Source organism: Rattus norvegicus, chromosome 11, assembly GCF_021556685.1.
Source record: "Rattus norvegicus strain SHRSP/BbbUtx chromosome 11, alternate assembly SHRSP_T2T, whole genome shotgun sequence".
NCBI lineage: Eukaryota > Metazoa > Chordata > Mammalia > Rodentia > Muridae > Rattus > Rattus norvegicus.
The window spans coordinates 40,630,387-40,653,781 of NC_141544.1; the positions used below are offsets into that span (position 1 = coordinate 40,630,387).

General features: G+C 45.5%; 1 protein-coding gene across 5 annotated transcripts in view; it reads left to right on the top strand.

The window, feature by feature from the left end:
- Bach1 (BACH transcriptional regulator 1) overlaps nucleotides 1–18,358 on the top strand; it is a 35,037-nt gene extending 16,679 nt beyond the window's left edge. For 3 of the 5 annotated variants that reach the window (XM_087576461.1, XM_087576462.1, XM_087576463.1), the window contains exons 3-6: nucleotides 3,020–4,363; nucleotides 6,495–6,701; nucleotides 14,591–15,021; nucleotides 15,792–18,358. In XM_087576461.1, coding sequence (XP_087432587.1) covers nucleotides 3,020–4,363; nucleotides 6,495–6,701; nucleotides 14,591–15,021; nucleotides 15,792–15,846 — 2,037 coding nt within the window. In that variant the 3' untranslated portion in view covers nucleotides 15,847–18,358. 5 annotated transcript variants of the gene reach the window in all.
- Nucleotides 18,359–23,395: the final 5,037 nt, after the last annotated feature.

The window sequence follows — 23,395 nt, forward strand, 5'->3', positions numbered from 1 at the left end:
TAACCGTTACCTGGCATTTGTTGTAGGGATATTCACACACAACAGGAGTAGTTACATGTAAGGTTATCACTTTGGATGTTGACCCTCGTTGAACAGTGGGTTGTTTTGAGGCAGTACCTGATAGAGTATAGGCTTTTGGACAGGTTCTGGTACTTGGCTGGGTGACTGAGGGCCAGCACTCCGTTCCAGGATGTGTATACTCTTTCTCCTGAGACATGGCCCATGAAAAACAGGCACTCAGTAGGTGGACATCTCCTTCCTTCCTTTCAGTTTCCTGCACTGTGGGATGAGAGAAGTGGTGTGCTGTCTCAGCCTGTGAGAGGACGGCTTAGCAGGGAAAGGCACTTGCTACCAAGCTGTTGATCTGGGTTCAATTTCCTGGACTTGCATGGTGGAAGGAGAGAAACAAATCCTGTGAGTTGTCCTCTGACCTCCATGCACATGCTGGCCTAACCCTTCCACGCCCCCCTCCCAATAAATACATGTTAAAAATAAAAAGTACTTTGTTGTCTTACTGTAGAACCCTGCTTTTACACACACATTTCCATCCTGTCTGTACAACTCAAGCTTATAAATATTATTGTCCCTGCCATTGTCCTAGCTTCAATGGACTAATCTGAGGTAGGCGGGGGGAGCTGTCTGTACTATTCTTCCTGGCTCTGTTTACTGGAGTGTGTGCTTGCCATTATAGTATTTTGACATTGGACACAGTTGTAGAGGGAGGAGTAGGAAGTGTGTAGAAAGTATTGTGTATGAGGCATCATGAGGATGTTCCCCGATGGGTATAATTGAATGATCTCCCAGCTGACCCACAGGGGAGCTTGTCCCGGGTGCTGCATCTGTGCAGCTATGGCTGTAGTGTTGAGGTGTGAGCCAAGGGTACCTTACCATTGCTTTTACAAAGGGACATGAGTCACAGTCATGGTGCGCTTTCTACAGTTCATATTTCTGGCTCTTTAAGGAGGTTCTACAGAAGTTTGGTTAGTGGATGTTTGAGAGAAGGTGCATATATTTATACCCATGGGTACGGACAATGTGTATGTTTGGATTTTTCACGTTCATTCTGAACGTGTAAGTCACACATTGTCAAATGCTTCAGCTGTTTCATCACACTACATTGTAATAGTTAATAGTTTTAGCTTATTCTAGAACATTCTCACCGAAATTCCCATTAACATTGTAAGTCCAGTACAGTTGTACAGAGTAATGCAGAGTTTCCTTTTCAGCCTTTGCTCAGTGTTCTGTGGCTAACAGTTTGGAAAATTAATAATGTCCCCGCAGGAATGTTACTGCAGACACAATGCACGCCTGGTAATCAGATGGCTGTTCTGTTACATGCAGTCATTAGGTTGTCCCTATATTCACGGCCATTAGGATCTGGATCTCCTTACACTAATTCCTCCCCACACTTGGCCCCAGACTCCTTTCCCTCTCCTAGCTCTAGATGCTGGCAACCACTTCTCTGTCCTCCTTTTGGGGAGTCTTCCTTTCCAAACAGGTGTGTAAGTGGGACCATGTAGAGCTCTGCGCACCTCTCGGGCTGCCCTTTTCCCACTTGGGATGCTTCAGGTTTCATGTGTCAACAGTTTGTCCTGTGTGGACACTGTGATAGTGATGTCTTAATTTTTCTTTTCAGAATCTTTTACCCATTGAAGGAACTGAGATTAGTTTCAGTTTTTATCGCTACAGATAGAAGTTGGTATAGGATGTTTTTGCCAACTTCTCATTTATTAGGGATATAAAACCAGAAGTGAGTTTCTGGTCATAAGGTGCTTGCACGTTTAGATTTCTAAAATATGACCAAGCGACTTTTTGAAATGGGTGTCCACTGGACATTCCCACAGCGTTGGGAGTGATCCAGTTCTGTTCTGCTAACAGAATTTTATTTTAGCTGTTTCAAGTCACATGCTGTAAGGTTAGCATGTTTTGGGCAAGTCTTAGGATTTTTGGTCAGTTGGACAGTAACCCGGAAGTTGTAATTTACATGTGTGACTGCTCGGGGTGAATGCCCTCTGCACGTTGTCAGCTTGGCACATGCAGACTCAGTTATAGATGCACAGTGTCCGTCAGACATTCTGCTGCCCAGCGCCCGCACACAGCTTTAGAGCCTCCGTAACCTGGATCATTAAAAATGTTTCCATTACATGTATTTGGCACAAGACAGTCGTTTCATTTTTATTAGATTCGTTTTATTTTTTAATATTATTTTTGGTTATATGTTTGTGTGCTTATGTGTATGTGTATGATATGAATGCAGGTGCCAGTGCACACATCCAGTCTCCCAGAGCTGGGGTAATAGCATTAGTAAACCTTTCATGTGGGTGCTGGGCTCGAACTCCGACTCCCCGCAGGAGGTGCAGGTCTGTGATCTCTGAGCTGCCTCTCTAGCAGTACTTTTAATTCTTAAAAATTCCCCTGTGTAGTTTATTGCTGCTCACAGGTTTTGGCTCTGGGAGCTGTGCTAGCCTCAGACACCTGGCGGACTCATTGTCTTCCTTCTAGCACGGTTACAGGTGGATTTGTCCTGCTTCATTCATAGGTGAATTCCCTACATGGGGGAATCATGGCAATGTCTTAGGGAGTAACACGTATTGATGTGATATTGCAGAATTGTAGTTTCGTCCTGTTGAGTAGGGGTTCTACTCTGCTTAGCCTGGTCCCCCTTGGTCTTGTATTTCCTAGAGCAGTGAGCAGTTCTCCACCTTCCTAATGCTGTGACCTTTCTCACAGTTCTTCATGCTGGGTGACCCCAACCATGAAATTAGTTTTGTTGCTACTTCATAACTGTAATTTTGCTACTTTTATGAATTGTAAGTATCTGACAGGCAGGATATCTGATGTGAGACCTCTGTGTAAAGGTTGTTCGATGTCCTAGAGGGTTATCTCTTCTTACGGAATTAATGTACCTATTGTTCAGTGAGCCTGGATAAGTTTGCCCTCTCCTTGTTGCTCTTCTGCTTCTGTTGTCTTGACCAGACAGCTATTAAACCACGTTTACTTTTATCTTGTGTATTAACAGGTAACAGTTAAAGGATTTGAACCTTTAATTCAGTTTGCCTACACTGCCAAACTCATTTTAAGTAAAGACAATGTTGACGAAGTCTGCAAGTGTGTGGAGTTTCTAAGCGTACACAATATCGAGGAATCCTGCTTTCAGTTTCTCAAGTTTAAGTTTTTGGACTCCACCTCAGAGCAGCAGGGATGTGCAAGAAAAAAGTGCTTCTCCTCACACTGTCAGAAAGCAGATTTTAAATTTTCATTTTCAGAACAGAAAGATCTAGAAATTGATGAAGCAGATGAATTCTTTGAAAAGAAAAGTGCTCAGACTTCTCATTGTGACTCCCAAAGATGTCAGGGCAATGTAAGAGCATCCCCCCATCTCCAAGACAGTGTCGGTCCGACGTGCCAGTCCATGTGCGTGGACAAGGACGGAGCCCTGGCACTGCCATCTTTATGCCCCAAATATAGAAAGTTCCAGAAAGCATTTGGAACCGACAAGATCCGAACTCTTGAATCCGGCGTCAGAGATGTTCATGCTGCCTCTGTCCATCCAAAGGAGACATCTGAACTTGAGTGTTTAGGGGGAGCGCAGGGCTGTGCAGATTTACAAGTGATCTTAAAATGTGAAGGGATGAAGCCAGCCATGGAGAGGGAAGACACAAAGTGCAAAGACCCCGCCCCTCAGTGTCCTGCAGAGCAGGCTGAAGTGACTGCTTTGTCCCAGGATTCTGCTGGACCTCACGGGCTCTATTCCCTGTCGGTCCTACACACATACGAGCAGTCAGGCGATGTGGGCTTTCCTGGGCTGCAGAGTAAAACAGTGAAAACAGAAAAGCCTCTGTTGGGTCCAGATGCCCAGGACGAGAAGCCATTGGAAAATCAGGAACTATACCTGAAGTCTAACATGGGACCCAAAGAAGACAGCAGCAGCCTTGCGTCCGAGGATCGGAGTAGTGTGGAGCGAGAGGTGGCAGAGCACCTGGCCAAAGGCTTCTGGAGTGACATTTGCAGCACGGACTCGCCTTGCCAAATGCAGTTGTCATCCGCTGTGGCCAAAGATGGCTCAGAACAGGGCTACTCTCAAAGGCGATCTGAGTGTCCCTGGTTGGGTATCAGGATCAGCGAGAGCCCGGAGCCAGGCCAGCGGATTTTCACAACTCTCAGTTCCGTCAACTGCCCTTTTATTAGTACTCTGAGTTCTGAAGGCTGCTCAAGCAACTTGGAAATTGGAAACTATGATTACGTCGCAGAGCCTCAGCAGGAGCCTTGCCCGTATGCTTGTGTGATCAGTTTGGGAGATGACTCGGAGACTGACACGGAAGGCGACAGCGAGTCCTGTTCTGCCAGGGAGCAGGACTGTGAGGTGAGTGGGAGGGAGGGACAGATGGACTGTGTGACGAGTTCCAGAGCGGTGAGACGGGCTGTGTGCATGCATCGCACATTGCTGTGCGTATTAATCATGGAGACCTCAACACAGGCTTGAGTAACTTGTAATCACATGTCCCAGTAGGGAGAAGGGGCAGCAGGTTTTTCCTCAATGGTAACTGTTAAACAAGAACATCCCTTAGTCTGTGGTACCTGTAGCCCCCGGGTTGACAAACCTGAGACCAGTCTGGGATGTGGGCCATGGTTGGCTGTGAATAGCTGCAGGATTGTGGCCTGTAGGGAAAGCTTTCTCAGAATTGATTTTCATAGCTATTGAGCTTATGTATTATTTTGTTTTGTTTTTCTTTAGCCATGTTAAGTATTTGTTTAATGAGTATCCTAATAATTTAGCATGAGTTACATGTAGCTACTGACATATTAACCGTGTCAAGCTTGGTCTGCGTGTGCGCGTTCAGTGTATAGAAGTTTGTACGTACTGCTTGCTTTCTGTGAGAAGTGATTCAGTGATAGAAAGTAGAGGTCCGTGCACTAGAAATAAGGATTCTTTTGTTTTTAAAAGTCAGTTTTCTCTTTACACTGGAAGTTTTCACTTTGTTTTTATAACTACTTTTCAGCCATACTCTTTTATCTTTTTATGAAGCCTGTGATAACACGAGGCCCGTCTATGAAGTGTCCCGCATGGCACTTTTAGCTCTGCTCATTGTACCTGCGTGGTGTATCTCTATAACTTGTTTTTGTCATTGAGACTCACTGGACACCGATGTCCCTCCCCTGCCCCATCTCCCAGAGCCTGACCCACCACTCTTCTGTCGCTGTTGGCTTTCCTGTTTTAGTTATCGCCTGTAATAGGGAAAGCAATGGAGGTTCATTCTGTGGAGTTCGGTTGATTTTGCTTGCTGTAATGCTCTTCAGACCGCAGCTCGTCTTTCCATAAGGCTGACCACATTTCCTCTGTCCACTCCCCTTTGTGTGGGGCTCAGACGGTCTCTCTGCCTGGGCTGCTGTCAGTGTGAGCACAGCAGTGCGTGTAGAAAGGCAGACGCCACTTTGAGGTCTGAATTCAGTTCGTTTGGACAGGTACCTGGGGGTAGGAGTACTAACTACCTTCAGTCTTCCTGAGAACTTGATGCTGGTTTTCATGGCATCGGCACTGCTTCCTGCCACCCGTGTATCAGGACCCATTCCCCCATGTTCTGTTCTTCATCACCGTCTTTTCCTTCGCAGCAATTGGATGGATTAGTCAGAGGAGGCTGCCTTTCCTGGGAGGAGATGGATTTAAGGCCCTGGGTTCAGTCACTGGACCACCAAAACACACAGACCAAAAACTATTCTAGGAAAAAATGTTCCTAATTTGTTCTAATACTTTCTCCATTGGCAAGTGAGATATAGCTTTTTAAATAAGTCATATGAAACTAAATTTTTGACAGAAAAGAAATTTCTTAAAGTGCTGTAGACATGATTAGCATACTTCACACCAGTATAGTGTAGTGTCTTTGCTATGTGGTAATACTCAAAGACAAGATGGAATTCATTTGGGGAAATGAAGAACACATATTAAAAATACTTTAGGCAGAAACTTAAAGAAGTTGTTAACATTACTAACTACTAAAATATTAACATACAGTAGTAAACTTGTAGATGTATTACTCTTTGGCTGGTGTGTCTGGTTTGCCGCAGTGTTTGACTTTTGAATGCTCTCCCGGGCCAGGAGTGTCAGGTGGGCTGTTATTGTTAGTTCTTATCGGGGTAGATTATGTAGGAATGGAAGAACAGTCTTTTAGGGATTTATTTGACTTAGGTGTGTGGGTGTGTCCCTGTGTGCTTGTATGTGTGGTGGTGTCCACAAAGAGCAGAGGTGTTGGGCCCCTGGAGCTGGGGTCACAGTCATTTGTGAAATGCCTAACATTGGTGTTAGACATAGACCTCAACTCTTCTGCAGGGCAGTAGCGCCCCACACCCCTGAACCGTTCCTCTGACCCAAGGTCTGTGTGATTTGTAATGTGCTAACGTCTCTGAAAATGAAATGTGTGTCTCCCCGTGCACACGTTAGCTCATGTGCAGGGCCTGTCTTCACTGCAGTAGCCCCTAATGTTTATTTCACATTCTAGGTGAAACTGCCTTTCAATGCTCAACGAATAATTTCACTCTCACGAAATGATTTCCAGTCCTTGTTGAAAATGCACAAACTGACCCCAGAGCAGCTGGACTGTATCCATGACATCCGCAGGAGGAGCAAGAACAGGATCGCTGCCCAGCGCTGTCGCAAGAGGAAGCTCGACTGCATCCAGAACCTTGAGTCAGAAATTGAGAAGCTGGTGAGTGAGTGGGTGGGTGGCTCCAGGTTGTTAAATCCCAGACATTTCTGTTTGTAGAATAAAATAGTTACTTAGGTTCCAAGGTAAGAGTCAGAGTTCAAATACCTCTTAAGAGGAATCAGGGCATGTTCAGGAAGATTAGAAGATTAAAAGTACGGTCTCTGTGGATTCTTTTGATTGTATGTGCATTCTACATTTTTAGCATGCTATACTAAAATGTGTAGGTGGGGAAGTATTTCTTTCTTTCTTTTTTTTTTTTTAATGATTTTTCAATTTAATGGCTGTTCTATCTGATCCTTGGTGGCTGAGTAAAGATTAAAACAGTTATATAGTGCTTTGTGACGTTTGATCTCTGTAAAGCTGCTTTCCAGTTGAGCAGAACTGCAGACCCGAATTACCTGTTCTGGCACCAAATCCAAGCAGATGAACCAGGCTCTCTCTGCCAAGGGAAAGTCTGCTGTGATGTTGTGGTTAGAGTAGAAGCCCCTAGCGGTGGCAAGATTCTCAGTGCATGGAGTGCTTGCCTATTGGACCTATCTATCTCTTCTGGCCTCAGAGCATAAGCTAATTGCGAGATGATTAGTCTGCCCCCACTGTGTGAGAGGACAATGATGGTGTAAGCCAGCTGAGGGCCACCTATGGGCCAGGTGGCAGGGCAGCAGCAGCGGGAAACAAGAGTCCTCAGATACTCAGGTCTGTGTCTTGGCTAGTCAAGGGTGAAAGTTGAAAGTTGTATTTATAACTGGTCTTCAAGCACTCCAAGTGTGAACATTGTTAGTTCTGAGCGGGACTAGAAACAGTAAAATGTAAAAGATGTTTTTATGGTTTTAAGAGTAGCTGAAACATAAACTTTTTATTACGTATATACCATGTACATCCTTAGGGGAGAGACAGGTACAAGTATAGCTGTGTAAAAAGATGGGGGAGGACTCAGGTGAGACCTCAGGCTGGCTGGAGTTCCTCGGACCACAGAGCAGGCTCACAGGCATCTTGGCCCGCACGCACCATCCCACGCTGCTTGTCTTTAGTGTCATCCCCTTCCTGCACTCCGCTGCCTCCGGATGGATGGGTTTGTAGTCTGCTTGTCAGTTACTGCACAGATGTTGTCTACACTGTGGGGTCACGTGGTCTTAGTGAGCACCTCTGCTGCCTGCGCCTCTCTCCCCTCACCTGGTCACTTACAGCCGTCTGCAGCATTTCCCGGTCTTCTCACTCCGAAAATAAACACGTCTGCTGAAGACTCCCTGTATTTTATGCACAGGGAATGGTTGTGTGTTTGAAGAGTAGCTGTGCAGTTTGCCATTGCTGCCTCAGAGGTCCCGTATTTGGAACTGAAGGCATATACTAGGTTGCCGGATAACTTTATTTTTTCAAACAAAATTCATATACCTAGGGTGACAAGGAGGGTAGGAGACATAGCCTAAAGTAAGTGTGTGTGTGTGTGTGTGTGTGTGTGTGTGTGTGTATGTGTGTGTGTATGTATGTGTGTATGTGTGTATATGTGTGTGTGTGTGTATGTGTGTATGTATGTGTGTGTATGTGTGTCTGTATGTGTGTGTGTATGTGTGTGTGTGTATGTGTGTGTATGTGTGTGTGTATATGTGTGTGTGTATGTGTGTGTATGTGTATGTGTGTGTATGTGTGTGTATGTGTGTCTGTATGTGTGTGTGTGTGTGTGTGTGTGTGTGTGTGTGTGTGTGTGTGATGTTACTAACACTTTGAAGTTAAGATGTTCATTTGTGAAGAGTAAATGGTTTATTGTGTCAGAACTCCCAAGGATCACTTACAGAGTTAGCACCCAATAAATCCCAGTGATTTCTTGTTACAGCCACATCATTGTTTACTTACAGCCAGTTCTCTCAGCTCTGTTGGCTTCCTTCCTGACGTCTCCTCCTAATGATTGTGTTAGTTCACTTTCTGCTGCTGCGCTGAACACCAGGACCACAAGCTACTTGAGGAGGAGAGTTTTACTTCATTTCCATCGTCTGGAGAAGTCAGGGCATGAACGCAGGACGGGAGCCTGGGAGCGGGAACTGAAGCAGAGACCACACAGGAGTGCTGCCTATTAGCTTACTCTTCATGGCTCTGCTCACTACCCAGGACCAGCTGCCCAGGGGCAGGACTGCCCACAGTGGGTAGACTTCTTCCACATCAGGAATTAATCACGAAAATGGCCCACAGGCTTGCCTACGAGCCATCTGTCCCAAGTATTTTCTCAGCTTAAGTCCCTTCTGGGTGACCCTAGCTTGTGAGACTGACTGGCTCACTGTGAACTCTGATTGGCCTCCTTTGCTCTCCTCTCAGCCCTGAAGGGTTTCTTTCATCAACAGAAAGATCACTGCTCTCCAGTTCTGCGGCCCTTATTGTGAGTACAGAAATCAGAAGAGCTAGTCTTATTTACCTGCTGTATTGATACGGACTCCAGCTACAAAACCCAGGAGCCGTCTGAAGAGTGCATAGAATATGCTCTAAGGTGTAGTTCCTGGGATAGAGCCAGGTCTTGTGAATAGCGTGTAACTGGGAAGCCACGAGGGGGTTGCTCCCAGCTCCTAAGGCATTCATGAAGACAGGTAACACCTACCGTCATCGATGAAGGCTCAGGAGGAAGGAGGAGGACTGGCCTTATGAGGCTTATGTCCTGGTTATGACTGGAGAGCCAAGAATTGAGTCTCTCGGAGCAGCCCAAGTATGTAGCTCATGGGGGCCGTCTGTTCTCACAGCTCAGTTCTGTCACAAAACCCTACCTCGAGAGCCTGCTGGCTTATGTGTGGTTGAGCTGGGCTATGGGTGTCCATCCCTGAACCCTACTCAGTCTTTACCACTCTCACCCTAGTCCTCTACAAACCCTAGGTGCAGAGGCAAGGGGCGCACTACACATAAATGTTGGTCCTGCCTTCCTGCCTTGCATGTCTTTCTCCAAAAGGAAGGGGTGGTGGCAAAAAGTGTGTTTATTAGCAATTAAGAAGGAGGAAGGGGGGGCTGGGGATTTAGCTCAGTGGTAGAGCGCTTACCTAGGAAGCGCAAGGCCCTGGGTTCGATCCCCAGCTCCGAAAAAAAGAACCAAAAAAAAAAAAAGAAGAAGGAGGAAGGTGCCAAAAGTATAGAATGTGATGCTTAAGCTACAGATGCATGGCCCACGGTGACATCGTGGCACTTGGTGGCATCATGGCACATGGTGACTTCAGGGCTCAGTGCTCTGCTGAATCAGTGTCCTCACCATGGGGAAGTTCTTGGGTTGCTGTCACCATGCAGAGGGTGAGGTGAGGGAAAGCAAGCTGCGAGAGAAAGTATGGAGAAAGTGGTGACTTTGTAGACCACAGCCGATTCCTTTAGAAGTCTGATTCTTAGACTAGGCAGCATCTCAGTGCCAATCCCAACAGCATGAGTTTAACCCGTGGGACCCACACGGTGGAGTGAGAGAATTCTTCACATATGTGCCATGGGACGTGACCCTCCTCCACGTAAACTACTGTAATAGTAGTAAAACAGGTCCCTGAACAGCTTCCCTGACAGACAGGAGTGTCTGTTACCTGCTTATTTGCAGGGATGGTGGAGAACACAACCAGACCCAGCACACTGCCTTGTGCCTGTCTCTGCAGGGTGAGCCCTTCTCAGCAGAGCCTCAGGCAGGTCCCCAGGAGGGAGCTGGCGGAACCAGAGCCATCGTGAGGGGTTCCATGCGTGTCACACCCCTGAAGACCCTCCAGAGGGGCGAGGTGTCGAAGGTTTCATCAGGGACAGCGATACTGCTGATCCCTGTGCAAACTGGGCCAGCATGGGTGCCTTTTTTTTTTTTTTTTTTAATGAAATATGTTTTTAAAGTCCTTTAAAAGGGGAAAGAATACAGACAGGCTAAGGACACAGAGAAAGTACTTTGCTGTAGCTGCACAGTGTTTGCACTTACTTTAGGTACAAACTTGGAACTCTACCATCACCGTCTCACTTTGTTTTCTTTTTATATGGTAAGCTGTGTTATTTCAAATGTTAAAAAGTAACTCTAAAGTATAAAGTAAACAATTAATAATAAACCAGGTTCGCTACTGGAGAAAAAACTGCAGTGCGCTGAGGCAGTTCACATGGCCTGGTGGTATGGTTGCCAGGGCGCTGGAGTACACAGCCACGGCCAGGCCTTTGCTCCTCACTTGCCCTCCCAGCGGCAGCAGGGTCCGGTCCTGGGAGCCCCACTGTGCCGGCGCCTGTGCAGGTGCATGTTCTCCTGAACATGTCTCACGGAGCCCGCAGCCCTTTCATGTTTGCATAGGTGCGGATATGCAAACACTCACAGCTTCAGGAAGGAACACGCTGTTCAGGTGTGTAGCCCAGGAGCTAACGGGCGAGATCTCAGCCCAGGTGTGTTACACGGGGCACCATTCCCATGCTGGCCAGCAGCCCAGCTGCCTCAGAAGACATTTCTTAGAGCGGGTTCCTGTTAAGGAGCACACGATTATAATCTTCAGGAGTTAACTTGTGTTTGAAGTTGGGGGTGCTTAAGACACCATTCTCCCCCACCCCCAGTGCTGAGCCTAGCGCCTCACATATGTGCTGAACTGTTACCACCCCCATTTTGAAAACGTCTTCAGGTGGTGTCTCAGTTAAGTTGCTCGCTTTGAGCTCCTGCTCCTCGTCTGTCTGGAGGTGCTGATACTGCTATGAAGCGATTGTGTTGGGTTGGTCTGATTTACTACTCGGCAGCTGTTCTGACCCAGGTAAATGACAACACCAGTTAACTGATGTGGTGTGTGAAGAACAGATGGACGATTCTAGAGCTCATGGTGTACCTGAGCACAAGTCCTCTTCTGTGGGACATTCCTATTTTTAAAATTGTGTGTGTGTGTGTGTGTGTGTGTGTGTGTGTGTGTGTGTGTGTGTGTGCGTGCGTCACACTCCCGTGTGTTCATGAGGGGCCAGAGGCTATCTGGGTCCTGTCTCCGTTGTCCTCTGCCCTTTGAGCACACTTGCAGTTTGCCCGTTTTGTTTTTTTGGTTTTGTTGTTGTTGTTGTTGTTTTTGGCTAGGCTGGTGTCTTAGGGTTTCACTGCTGTGAACAGACACTATGACTAAGGCAATTCTTACAAGGACAACATTTAACTGTGGCTGGCTTACAGGTTCAGTCCAGTATCATCAAGGTGGGACCACGGCAGCTTCCAGGCAGGCCTGGTGCAGGCAGAGCTGAGAAAGAAGCCTGCATCTTCCTCTGCTGGCCTCTAAGAGAAGACTTGACTTCCAGGCAGCTAGGAAGTGGGCCTTAAAGCCCACGTCCATAATGACTCATCTACTCTAAGGCCACACCTCCTAACAGTGCCACTGCTGTAGCCCCAGTGTATTTGGGTTTTGGGGATTCGAACTCAGATCCTTATGTTTGTGACCCACTGAGCCATCCGCCAACTCTTTAATGAATGCCGTCATCTCTTATTTAGTGCTGCAGTGTGAATGCGAGTGTGAATGTGGAGGGACCACATAGATAAATAGTTACATGAAGATACAGAAATTACATAATTATTCGTGGTCTTTATAGCATCTCTGAGCACTGTGATTTGTAGGAGGAAGCAAGCCCAAACGGTCACTGTTAGAGCTAACCTCTCCTAACTTAAGCTTCATCTTGGCTGTGGCAGAGGAACCCAGACATCAGTATCGCTGTCACTGAGTAAAGGGGGAGTTTACGCTCGCCCAGGTCTTCTCTATTCCCACTAGAATGAGCTGTGGAGAGGTGCAAAGCAAAGAAGCCTCACATGGTATTAAATGTGGTTCTTTTCGGGAATAGACGTCAGGGCTGCTCTTCTCCGCTTGACACCTGCAGATTGATCTTATCTGGTGTGTAACTGAAGAGTCTGTGTAAGAGGAAATGGCTGGGGGTTGGGGATTTAGCTCAGTGGTAGAGCGCTTGCCTAGCAAGCGCAAGGCCCTGGGTTCAGTCCCCAGCTCCAAAATAAAGAAAAAAAAAAAAAAAAAAAAGGAAATGGCTGAAGGAAGACCTTACACACAAGCGAGCGCACGCTCTCTCATGACCTGCTCTGCTCCTATTTTTGCCTTAAAAGAAGCATACAAATCTGAACAAATTGGAGAATTGCTTTTCATTATAGAAATTTATATTGTGCTTATAACAAAAATTCCTATGATTGCATATTTAAAAATATTGTATAATCTTAATATTTAACAAACACCACTAATAATTGAATTCTCACATAACACGGTTGAAATATTTTTGTGAATATGAAACTGTAGGAGTACTGCTGTATCTGGCAAAGCTCTTATGCCTTTCAAGTGTTGCTGTGCTAGTGGGACCGAAGTTTGACAGTTAGAAACTACTGCTGTGAAGTACCCCGTCTCAGAGGTCTGCGGCAGCCTTGACCCTGCAGAACCTGTAGTGAGCAGAAAGCAGGCAGTGGTGCTCAGACACCACCAGTCATCTCATTTTCAAGGTGAAACCTTTGACCCTCGATTAGCATTTGTTAACTCCCCCTTTACAAGTAGCCTGATTACTAGGTTGCCTAGCTCATAAGAGGTTAGTCGTGAATGGTAGGAGGTGATGGTGAGGGGAGGAGGTAGGATGAGGTAATAAAAGGTTAGACGTGAATGGTAGGAGGCAATGATGAGGGGAGGGGGTAAGATGAGGTAGGAGGCGGGATGATGGTGGGAAGGGGAATGCTGTTGGCCATGATGCCTTCACTCATTACACTCTAGGAACTCACCTCCCAGTCATCTTGTACGGATATGCCGAAGTCTTACTCTGGTTTACTAGGTCACTGTGAATAGCTAAGGTTGCATATTTACAACACTGACCATCACCCTGGGCTCACAGTCACATGTCAGGAGAGTAGGCATTAGAGTCTTGCAGTGAGGTAAGTTCAGGGGCTAACTAGGAACCGTGTTGGTCTCCACACAGTGTCAAGTCTGTATTTACCCACAGTTCAAACCCAAGCTCTCCAGACAGTGAGTTTGCCTTGGAATCCTGGCCAGAACGCAGCCCATTTTGATAAGCAGCTATAAGGTCTTTCCCCCACTTTCTGCCTTACTTGATATTTCAGTGTTTCATTTAAGAGTATAAGGAGGTTTGATAGTGGGTGCTAAGTTCACACACACCAGAGCACTTGGTGTGCACACCTGTATTCAATTCCAACGTAGGGACTGACTCTAGGAGTTTTGGATGAAGGATAATGAGCCTTTGGTATTTACTCTGTGTGTGTGTGTGTGTGTGTGTGTGTGTGTGTGTGTGTGTGTGTGCGTGCTATCTGTGTCTGTTCAGTTCTCAGTTTACATATTCCTTGTACATGGAGTGTTCTGTGCGTGGAGTAGTGTATAATACTACATTACGTGAGGACACATGGGTACTTTGTGCGTGGAGTAGTGTATAATACTACATTACATGAGGACACTGTCATACAAGCACATTTGTACACTGAGAAGTCTGCATCCCCTTTCTTACCTTCCACTCCCTTTAGTCTTCTCTGTTCCTCTAGACTTGTTTCTGCTTTCATATCATATGTGGTTTGTATGATTCTAAAAATCTAGGACCCACATACAAGAGAAAACATTGGTGTTTCAAATCCTACCTTAATTCAAGTATTGTAAGCTTCAGTCGTGTCTGTTTTCCTGCAAACATAACCGCATTTTCTTTAATGGTGGAAAAGATTCCATTACGTACTGATGCAGGTCACCCCTTCCTCTGTAGTTGGGCGCCTGGGTCGGTCCCCGACTTACAGATCGTGAGTAGTGCTGCAGCAAACATTGCAAGTGTGCTTGTTGAGTTGACACGGGTGTGTGTTGGAGTTGATTGAAAGGCAGCATTCAGCATGATCTTACTGAAGAAGACATTGTAGACTGAGTGCTTGATTGCCTTAGAGATGTTGGTGGACACAATAAACACCATTGTGCTCTCTCCTCTCTGCACAGCAAAATGAAAAGGAGAGCTTGCTGAAGGAGCGAGATCACATTTTGTCAACGCTCGGGGAGACAAAGCAGAACCTTACCGGACTTTGTCAACAAGTGTGCAAGGAAGCCGCACTGAGTCCAGAGCAGATTCAGATCCTCGCCAAGTACTCAGCCTCAGACTGTCCGCTTTCTTTTTTAATTTCTGAGAAAGGAAAAAGTACTCCTGACGGCGAGCTTCCTTTTACTTCAGTTTTCAGTGTGTCTGACATGCCTCCAACTGCACCACCTCCCTGTGGGCGAGGGAGCACCTCGGCCCGCCAGGAGCTTGTGCAGGAGTCTCAGCCAACCACCACAGCCGCCCCGGAGCAGGCCACGCTGTTGGAACCCTGTCGGCAGAGTGCTGGGATCTCAGACTTCTGTCAGCAGATGTCTGACAAGTGTACTACTGATGAGTAAGCCGCAGGAGTGTCCTTCAGCTCACGGATTCCCCTCTGACGCTCTGGCATTGTCTTGAGAGCCTAGTGTGGCTGTGTCTTAGCAGCCCTGCTTCCTCCTGGTAGCTTTCTATTGAGGGAATTTCTCTTTAAGGTGACCCTGAGTTCTCCTTGGTTTTCATAGGAGACATGACATGCTCTATCTCTTGAATGATGGGAAATTGTGTGTGACCAGGTAATAATTTCCTAGTGTTCAAAGTAACTACAGCAATAGAAGCCACAGTGTCCATCTCAACAGCTCAAAGCATCTGCATGCAGTCCTCCTGCTCAGAAAAAAGAGTCCCCCTAAGCCATACAGTGGGGATCTCCCCAGCAGTGCAGAGCTGTAATGTGGAAAAGAAATCACCTTTGAACTCCAACACTCTGCTCCTCAGCTCCTACCAAAGTCCAGCATGGGCTGGACCTGGTGACTCAGGCTGCCCTGGCCGGACCTAGTCAAAGGCCGCAGCTGGCCTGAGCTGGAGGCCTCTGCTGTCCTCAGTATTGACTAGGAGTTTTGGTTGCACAAACTAGAAAGTGTAACGTTCCCTGCTCTCGCTTCTGTTCCTCTCTTTAGTCTCCACCTTGTCTAGGCTGTTAGAAACTTTCTGTTCCCTGACTTTTCTCGTCCCCTGGAGGAAGAAGTTGGGATTTAGGCTGAAGCAGCCCTAGTGTGCATGATCTGGCCAGAACCGTCACTGCCTCTCCCTGGAGAGAGCTGCATGAGGATGTCGGTCATCTCATTGCAGGTCACTGATGACCACGAGGGCACTGGGGTCAAGGAGAGGGAAATGTCCGCATTGACCGGAAGAGCGGCTTATTGGCATCCTGTGAAGACTGTGGTCTGTAAAAAAGCCGAGTTTGGAGGCAGACATGGCCCTGAGGCTCTGCTGGCATTTGAAACGTTAAAATTCTGTCTTGGTCCATTGTGGGTTTGCACTTGAGAACCAGATTTAATCCTTTTATTGTTTTTCCTATTCCCACACTTCGTATGGTGTAAAGGCACATACCCCAGTTTGACTTGGGCATTGAAAGATCAATCTTGTGTTTATTTAATGTTGGTAGAAATTGAATTGATAATAATCTGAACAGATAATAATCTGTTACCCCCCGTAACATTTTACAGTGATTCTTAGCCATTCTGGGACCTCACTCTGTAGACCTCAGCATGGAAACAAAACCTTGTTTATACAGGTTCAATATCCCTCGTCAAGGAATGTGAGATGCCTTAAAACTGGAGATATTCTCAACACCGAGCTGTGGGACAACTAGTCCTGAACTCACGAGGGAGTTTGTAGTCAAAACAGATCATTGAACTGAGACTTTATATGCCTAGGGCACATAGGATCTCATTAGGACTTGGGGGAGGGTCTGTCCTCAGATCAGGGGAGAGCCTGAATCCGCTTTGCATCAGACGTCTCTGACAAAGGAGTCCTGGTCGCTCCTGGGAGCACTTGTAGAGTCCTTTGTCAGGGGAACAGTCCATAGGATGGCATCTCTCTGGGTCACATACCAGAGAGAGACACTTCACTGCATGCTGCATCTACTGAAGGGCGGAGGGATGGAGGAAGGGAGGGTCGGGCGGAGAGGGAGAGTGCACACTACCCTGAGTGGTATCCAGTCAGTGGCAAGCTGATTTTGCCATGAGAAGATACGGGGACCAGCAGCAATATTTCATGATTTCATAGTTATCAGATATTGCCCTTTTCCCTTGGGGTGCAGCAAGGGAGGGAGGGTAGTATGTGTTTCATTTTGGAAGAGAAAATTAAATTGGAACTATTTTCTAGAAACTTCGAAAAGTCCACTCAGTTTGCCTGGGAGAGAGTGCTCACTGTGTGATAATGTATCCCATGTTACAAAAGAATTTGTGTGTGTGTGTGTGTGTGTATGTGTGTGTGTGTGTATACACACACACACACATACACACATGTATGTATGTATACATATACACAGGCATATATACATACACACATGTATGCATACATATATACATATGTATGCAAACATATATGTATACACATATGTATGTATATGTCCCCATGCAGCTATTTGATACTTGTAAGTTTAGACTTCAACTTTACATAAAATAATATGAAAACTTCTCTGGTTTACAAAGTGTAAAATCTTATACAAGCCAATGGATTTCCTACCTCACTGTACACTCGGCTGTCTGTCATCAGTTCTTGTGTGTTTGCTTTAAATGTAAATACTTGCTTTGGAAAGTTTCCATTTTATGATAAAACCCAGTTCTCTCCTCAGTTTAAAGGTATTTGTTTTAGACACTTGGTTTAAATTTCTCTCTATTCATGAACAGTTTAGCATTAAGGGTTAATTTTAATGGTGTCTGGTGATTGGCCAAGTGTAATATTTTTTAAAACTCAGCATTACTTTTAACAGCCAGCATGTAATACAAGTGACTACACTACCTCATCCGTACCTTCGTGATTTTCAAGTTGTCGTAGGTGGACAGGACAGGCTTTACTTTGTCTTTTGGCCATAAGGTAGGTGATAATAGAAATATATCGCATAGCATTATAAACACTTATGCCTATTTTAACATGAACTTCTAAAATGTTCTCTTTGCTAAGGAAATTTGTTTTAAGGAACTATTTGGGGGGGGATGGGTTGCCGAAGACAAATGCAGGATCATGTGTGTGTACAACGTATGCCTTTTCCTTCATGCAGCACTTGGACGGGGGTTTGGTTGGCGTTTTGCATTATCACACAATTGGAGCTCCTTACTGTGTGAGCCAGCCTTCTCGACGCCCAGTGATTTTTTTTTTAAAAGATGTCATGTCTGACTCAATACAATAATGTCATCTTAAATTTTGGCCCCTTATTTGAATACTATAGCTACAATCAAAATAATTTGTTAAATTGCTTATATTAAGAGTAAACATGGATATGACATTGGTTGTCCACCTGCAAACTTTAGAACAATTTACTGTAGCTTGATGCTTAGCCAATTTTAAGTGAGGAATTCAACATCTAGGACACGGATAGCGGAGATGGCGTGAGGGCCCTCAGCCACGCTAACAACTTGGAAAGAAAAGAGAGAAACCAACGGCACCGTTACAGTGAACTCTCAGGTGAACTTTTCAGTTATGAAAACATCTATTTTGAATCTGTAAATATTTTAACTGTTTTATTAAGGCATGGACTTAACTATTCCTTGACACCTGTTGGGTAGAATGAAAATTTAAAGCCATAGTGGTAAAAGATGGCATACTGATTGTAAAATAAACAAATAATAATAATGACTTTTTTGTATCTTTCATAATATAATTTTCTAACTGCAATAAAACCACTGAACTTATATATTCATGTCCTATTAAGCCCATATTTCATTAGTAGTATACCTCATAATATTTAATTTACATTTTCTTTCTGATGTGCTTGTCTGGATGCGTCAGTTTAAGTCTGAGATGGTGATGCTAGACTGACAGTTAAATAAAGTTCCTCTCACAGCTTTCAGTTGACTAGAGCTGTACATTCCGGTCCCAAGGCTCAGGGCACCTCACCACGGTAGTCTTTTGATCACTCACTACAAGCCTGATTATGTGTTGATAGGGGAGAATTTTTATTAATTGAATATCTTATGCCTGGGTTGGGGGAACCTCCCAGTGCTCTGGTAGAAGAAGTCGGGCAGAGTTTAGTCTTGCGTTTGGGTTACATAGTTTCAGTGTGTGGAGTGGGTGCATGTAAAGGGTGTTTATCAGTCAGGGTGTGAGGAAGAATGTTAGTTGGTAAGGGGCTCACCGTGGAACTGAGTTCAATTCTCAAAACGCACTCATTAGAAGAGTCCAGGCATTGCCTTGAGCCTGTGTGCCTAACAGTGACAACATCAGGAGAGGCTGGCGCATCTCTACGCTCTCCGACCCACCAGCCTAGCCTGCTTGGTAAGTTCCAGGCCAGTGAGGATGCTGTCTCAACAAGTAGAGGTGGTATCTTGAGGAACGGCATTCTAGGTTATCTGTGACACACACATACACACAAATGCATGTGTGAACACGTGTGTGCACACAACACAGTCACACAGAAGTATTCTCAGATCTGCTCCTCATCAAAGACTTGAGAGCTGAGCTCTGGCTGTCTGCTTCACTTTGAGGCCATCCACGGCCACAGCCTGTTCTCTTTTTTTTTTTTTTAATTTATTTAATACTTAATAATAATTCTTTGGTTTCCAGGCAAACATCCCCTTCCCCCCTCCCCTTCCTTATGGGTGTTCCCCTCCCAACCCTCCCCCCATTGCTGCCCTCCCGCCAACAGTCTAGTTCACTGGGGGTTCAGTCTTAGCAGGACCCAGGGCTTCCCCTTCCACTGGTGCTCTTACTAGGATATTCATTGCTACCTATGAGGTCAGAGTCCAGGGTCAGTCCATGTATAGTCTTTAGGTAGTGGCTTAGTCCCTGGAAGCTCTGGTTGCTTGACATTGTTGTACTTTTGGGGTCTCGAGCCCCTTCAAGCTCTTCCAGTTCTTTCTCTGATTCCTTCAACGGGGGTCCTATTCTCAGTTCAGTGGTTTGCTGCTGGCATTCGCCTCTGTATTTGCTGTATTCTGGCTGTGTCTCTCAGGAGCGATCTACATCCGGCTCCTGTCGGTCTGCACTTCTTTGCTTCATCCATCTTGTCTAATTGGGTGGCTATATATGTATGGGCCACATGTGGGGCAGGCTCTGAATGGGAGTTCCTTCAGTCTCTGTTTTAATCTTTGCCTCTCTCTTCCCTGCCAAGGGTATTCTTGTTCCCCTTTTAGAGAAGGAGTGAAGCATTCACATTTTGATCATCCGTCTTGAGTTTCATTTGTTCTAGGCATCTAGGGTAATTCAAGCATTTGGGCTAATAGCCACTTATCAGTGAGTGCATACCATGTATGTCTTTCTGTGATTGGGTTAGCTCACTCAGGATGATATTTTCCAGTTCCAACCATTTGCCTACGAATTTCATAAAGCCGTTGTTTTTGATAGCTGAGTAATATTCCATTGTGTAGATGTACCACATTTTCTGTATCCATTCCTCTGTTGAAGGGCATCTGGGTTCTTTCCAGCTTCTGGCTATTATATATAAGGCTGCGATGAGCATAGTGGAGCACGTGTCTTTTTTATATGTTGGGGCATCTTTTGGATATATGCCCAAGAGAGGTATAGCTGGATCCTCAGGGAGTTCAATGTCCAATTTTCTGAGGAACCTCCAGACTGATTTCCAGAATGGTTGTACCAGTCTGCAATCCCACCAACAATGGAGGAGTGTTCCTCTTTCTCCGAATCCTCGCCGGCATCTGCTGTCACCTGAGTTTTTGATCTTAGCCATTCTCACTGGTGTGAGGTGAAATCTCAGGGTTGTTTTGATTTGCATTTCCCTTATGACTAAAGATGTTGAACATTTCTTTAGGTGTTTCTCAGCCATTCGGCATTCCTCAGCTGTGAATTCTTTGTTTAGCTCTGAACCCCAATTTTTAATAGGGTTATTTGTCTCCCTGCGGTCTAACTTCTTGAGTTCTTTGTATATTTTGGATATAAGGCCTCTATCTGTTGTAGGATTGGTAAAGATTTTTTCCCAATCTGTTGGTTGCCGATTTGTCCTAACCACAGTGTCCTTTGCCTTACAGAAGCTTTGCAATTTTATGAGATCCCATTTGTCGATTCTTGATCTTAGAGCATAAGCCATTGGTGTTTTGTTCAGGAAATTTTTTCCAGTGCCCATGTGTTCCAGATGCTTCCCTAGTTTTTCTTCTATTAGTTTGAGTGTATCAGGTTTGATGTGGAGGTCCTTGATCCACTTGGACTTAAGCTTTGTACAGGGTGATAAGCATGGATCGATCTGCATTCTTCTACATGTTGACCTCCAGTTGAACCAGCACCATTTGCTGAAAATGCTATCTTTTTTCCATTGGATGGTTTTGGCTCCTTTGTCAAAAATCAAGTGACCATAGGTATGTGGGTTCATTTCTGGGTCTTCAATTCTATTCCATTGGTCTATCTGTCTGTCTCTGTACCAATACCATGCACTTTTTATCACTATTGCTCTGTAATACTGCTTGAGTTCAGGGATAGTGATCCCCCCATAAGTCCTTTTATTGTTGAGGATAGTTTTAGCTATCCTGGGTTTTTTGTTATTCCAGATGAATTTGCAAATTGTTCTGTCTAACTCTTTGAAGAATTGGATTGGTATTTTGATGGGGATTGCATTGAATCTGTAGATCGCTTTTGGTAAAATGGCCATTTTTACTATATTAATCCTGCCAATCCATGAGCATGGGAGATCTTTCCATCTTCTGAGGTCTTCTTCAATTTCTTTCTTCAGTGTCTTGAAGTTCTTATTGTACAGATCTTTTACTTGCTTGGTTAAAGTCACACCGAGGTACTTTATATTATTTGGGTCTATTATGAAGGGTGTCGTTTCCCTAATTTCTTTCTTGGCTTGTTTCTCTTTTGTGTAGAGGAAGGCTACTGATTTATTTGAGTTAATTTTATACCCAGCCACTTTGCTGAAGTTGTTTATCAGCTTTAGTCGTTCTCTGGTGGAACTTTTGGGATCACTTAAATAAACTATCATATCATCTGCAAATAGTGATATTTTGACTTCTTCTTTTCCGATCTGTATCCCCTTGACCTCCTTTTGTTGTCTGATTGCTCTGGCTAGAACTTCAAGAACTATATTGAATAAGTAGGGAGAGAGTGGGCAGCCTTGTCTAGTCCCTGATTTTAGTGGGATTGCTTCAAGTTTCTCTCCATTTAGTTTAATGTTAGCAACTGGTTACAGCCTGTTCTCTTAACACTGATTTCCAACTGTGCCGGTGGAGGATACATCCTGCTGAGCATGTGACAGCACACAGACAGCCCTGGACAGTCCGTGTCCTGAGGTGTCTGGTCACACTGACGGGAAGCCCTGGGGACACTGATAAGGCATTAAGATGACATCTGAGAAATGTTCAGGTGACGAGCAGTGTGAGGATTTCAGGGGGCTGCCACTGTAGAGATAGCATCGATCTGGACCTGTGACATTCCCACCTCTAAGTCAGTCAGTCTGCAGACACACAGCTGCCATCTGCCATCGACACCCGAGAAGGAAGCCACTTCCCTCCCCCCTCAGGTTCCAGCTCAAGGCTGTCACATTCAGGGCTGTGGTTGGTCCCTCGGAAGGCTGAAAAGCGGATCCAGCAACATACTAGTAACTAAATGAAGTTTCTTGTGTACTCCAAACTGTGAAGTCTCATCTCTCCCATTTATAATCCTTTCTCCCTCCTTGCCTCGTACCTGGTCAGCATATCAGAGATTCTGCAGTAAGAGTAAACGAACACTGACACAGGAAGATACCCATTAGAAAGATGCACACGAAGGAAGGACTCCAGCTGTGGTGCTCTGCAGATGAACAAAAGTCTGTTCAGCTTTGAGTCAGGACAAATTCAGAGCCAGTCCCTTGGGAGGTTAAAATTCAAAGCTTAAAACTGAAGTCTAGAAGAATTAATTTGCCTCACTCGAATTGGGAAAGTTTTAGGAACACTAGAACCCCGTACAGCCTAGCAATGCCTGGGATGGGGTGGAGCTTCGTCGTCCCATGGAAGCTCCTGCAGGAACCTGGAGAGGCTTAAGGCTGAGGCTCAGAGTCTGACATCACCATTTAAAGTGGTGGTTCTCAGCCTTCCTAAAGCTGTGGCCCTTTACTACAGTTCCTCATGCCGTGCTGACCCCCAACCATGAAATTATTTTGTTGCTGCTTCATAACTGATTTTGCTACAGTTGTGAGTCATAATGCAAATTCTGCGTTTTCTGATGGTCTTAGGTGAACATCAGGGGGTCATTTGTCCCCCTACAAAGGGGTTGTGAACCACAGGTGGAGAGCCAATGGTTTTAGCACATAGTAGCAGATGGGTAAAGTCCTCTCAGCTGTGGCCCCACAGCCATACTTCTTTGAAGTCAGCTAATACCAAGATGTAAATCACTTGTCTGGGACAAAGTTATAGCCTGTGAACTCAGTACCCTCTGCTCCAGCATGGTAATAGAACTCAGTGGGATGTGTGTGCATGGCGACACTGGCTTCTGTTTCTGAGAGATGTGTTTGTTCTGGAGCTCACAACCTGTGCTCAGACTCTCCGTTGGGACTGCCTAGAAATGGTTTGGTTTTGACCGTGAGCATGCTGGGAGACGGACCAAGCGTTGCATGATCCCTTAATTTACACTTCCTTTCCAACAGGACAGCTTTGGCATGGGCTGAAGGGACCTGATTTAGCTCCCTCAGGCCTTGTGATTAGGCCAGGGTCACTGGAATGTGGCCTAAAAAAGTGGCTGCCTAGGGACTGGCTGTTCTGTGGGCTTAAACAGCAAGTACTGAGGAGGGGCCTCTTGCATTCAAG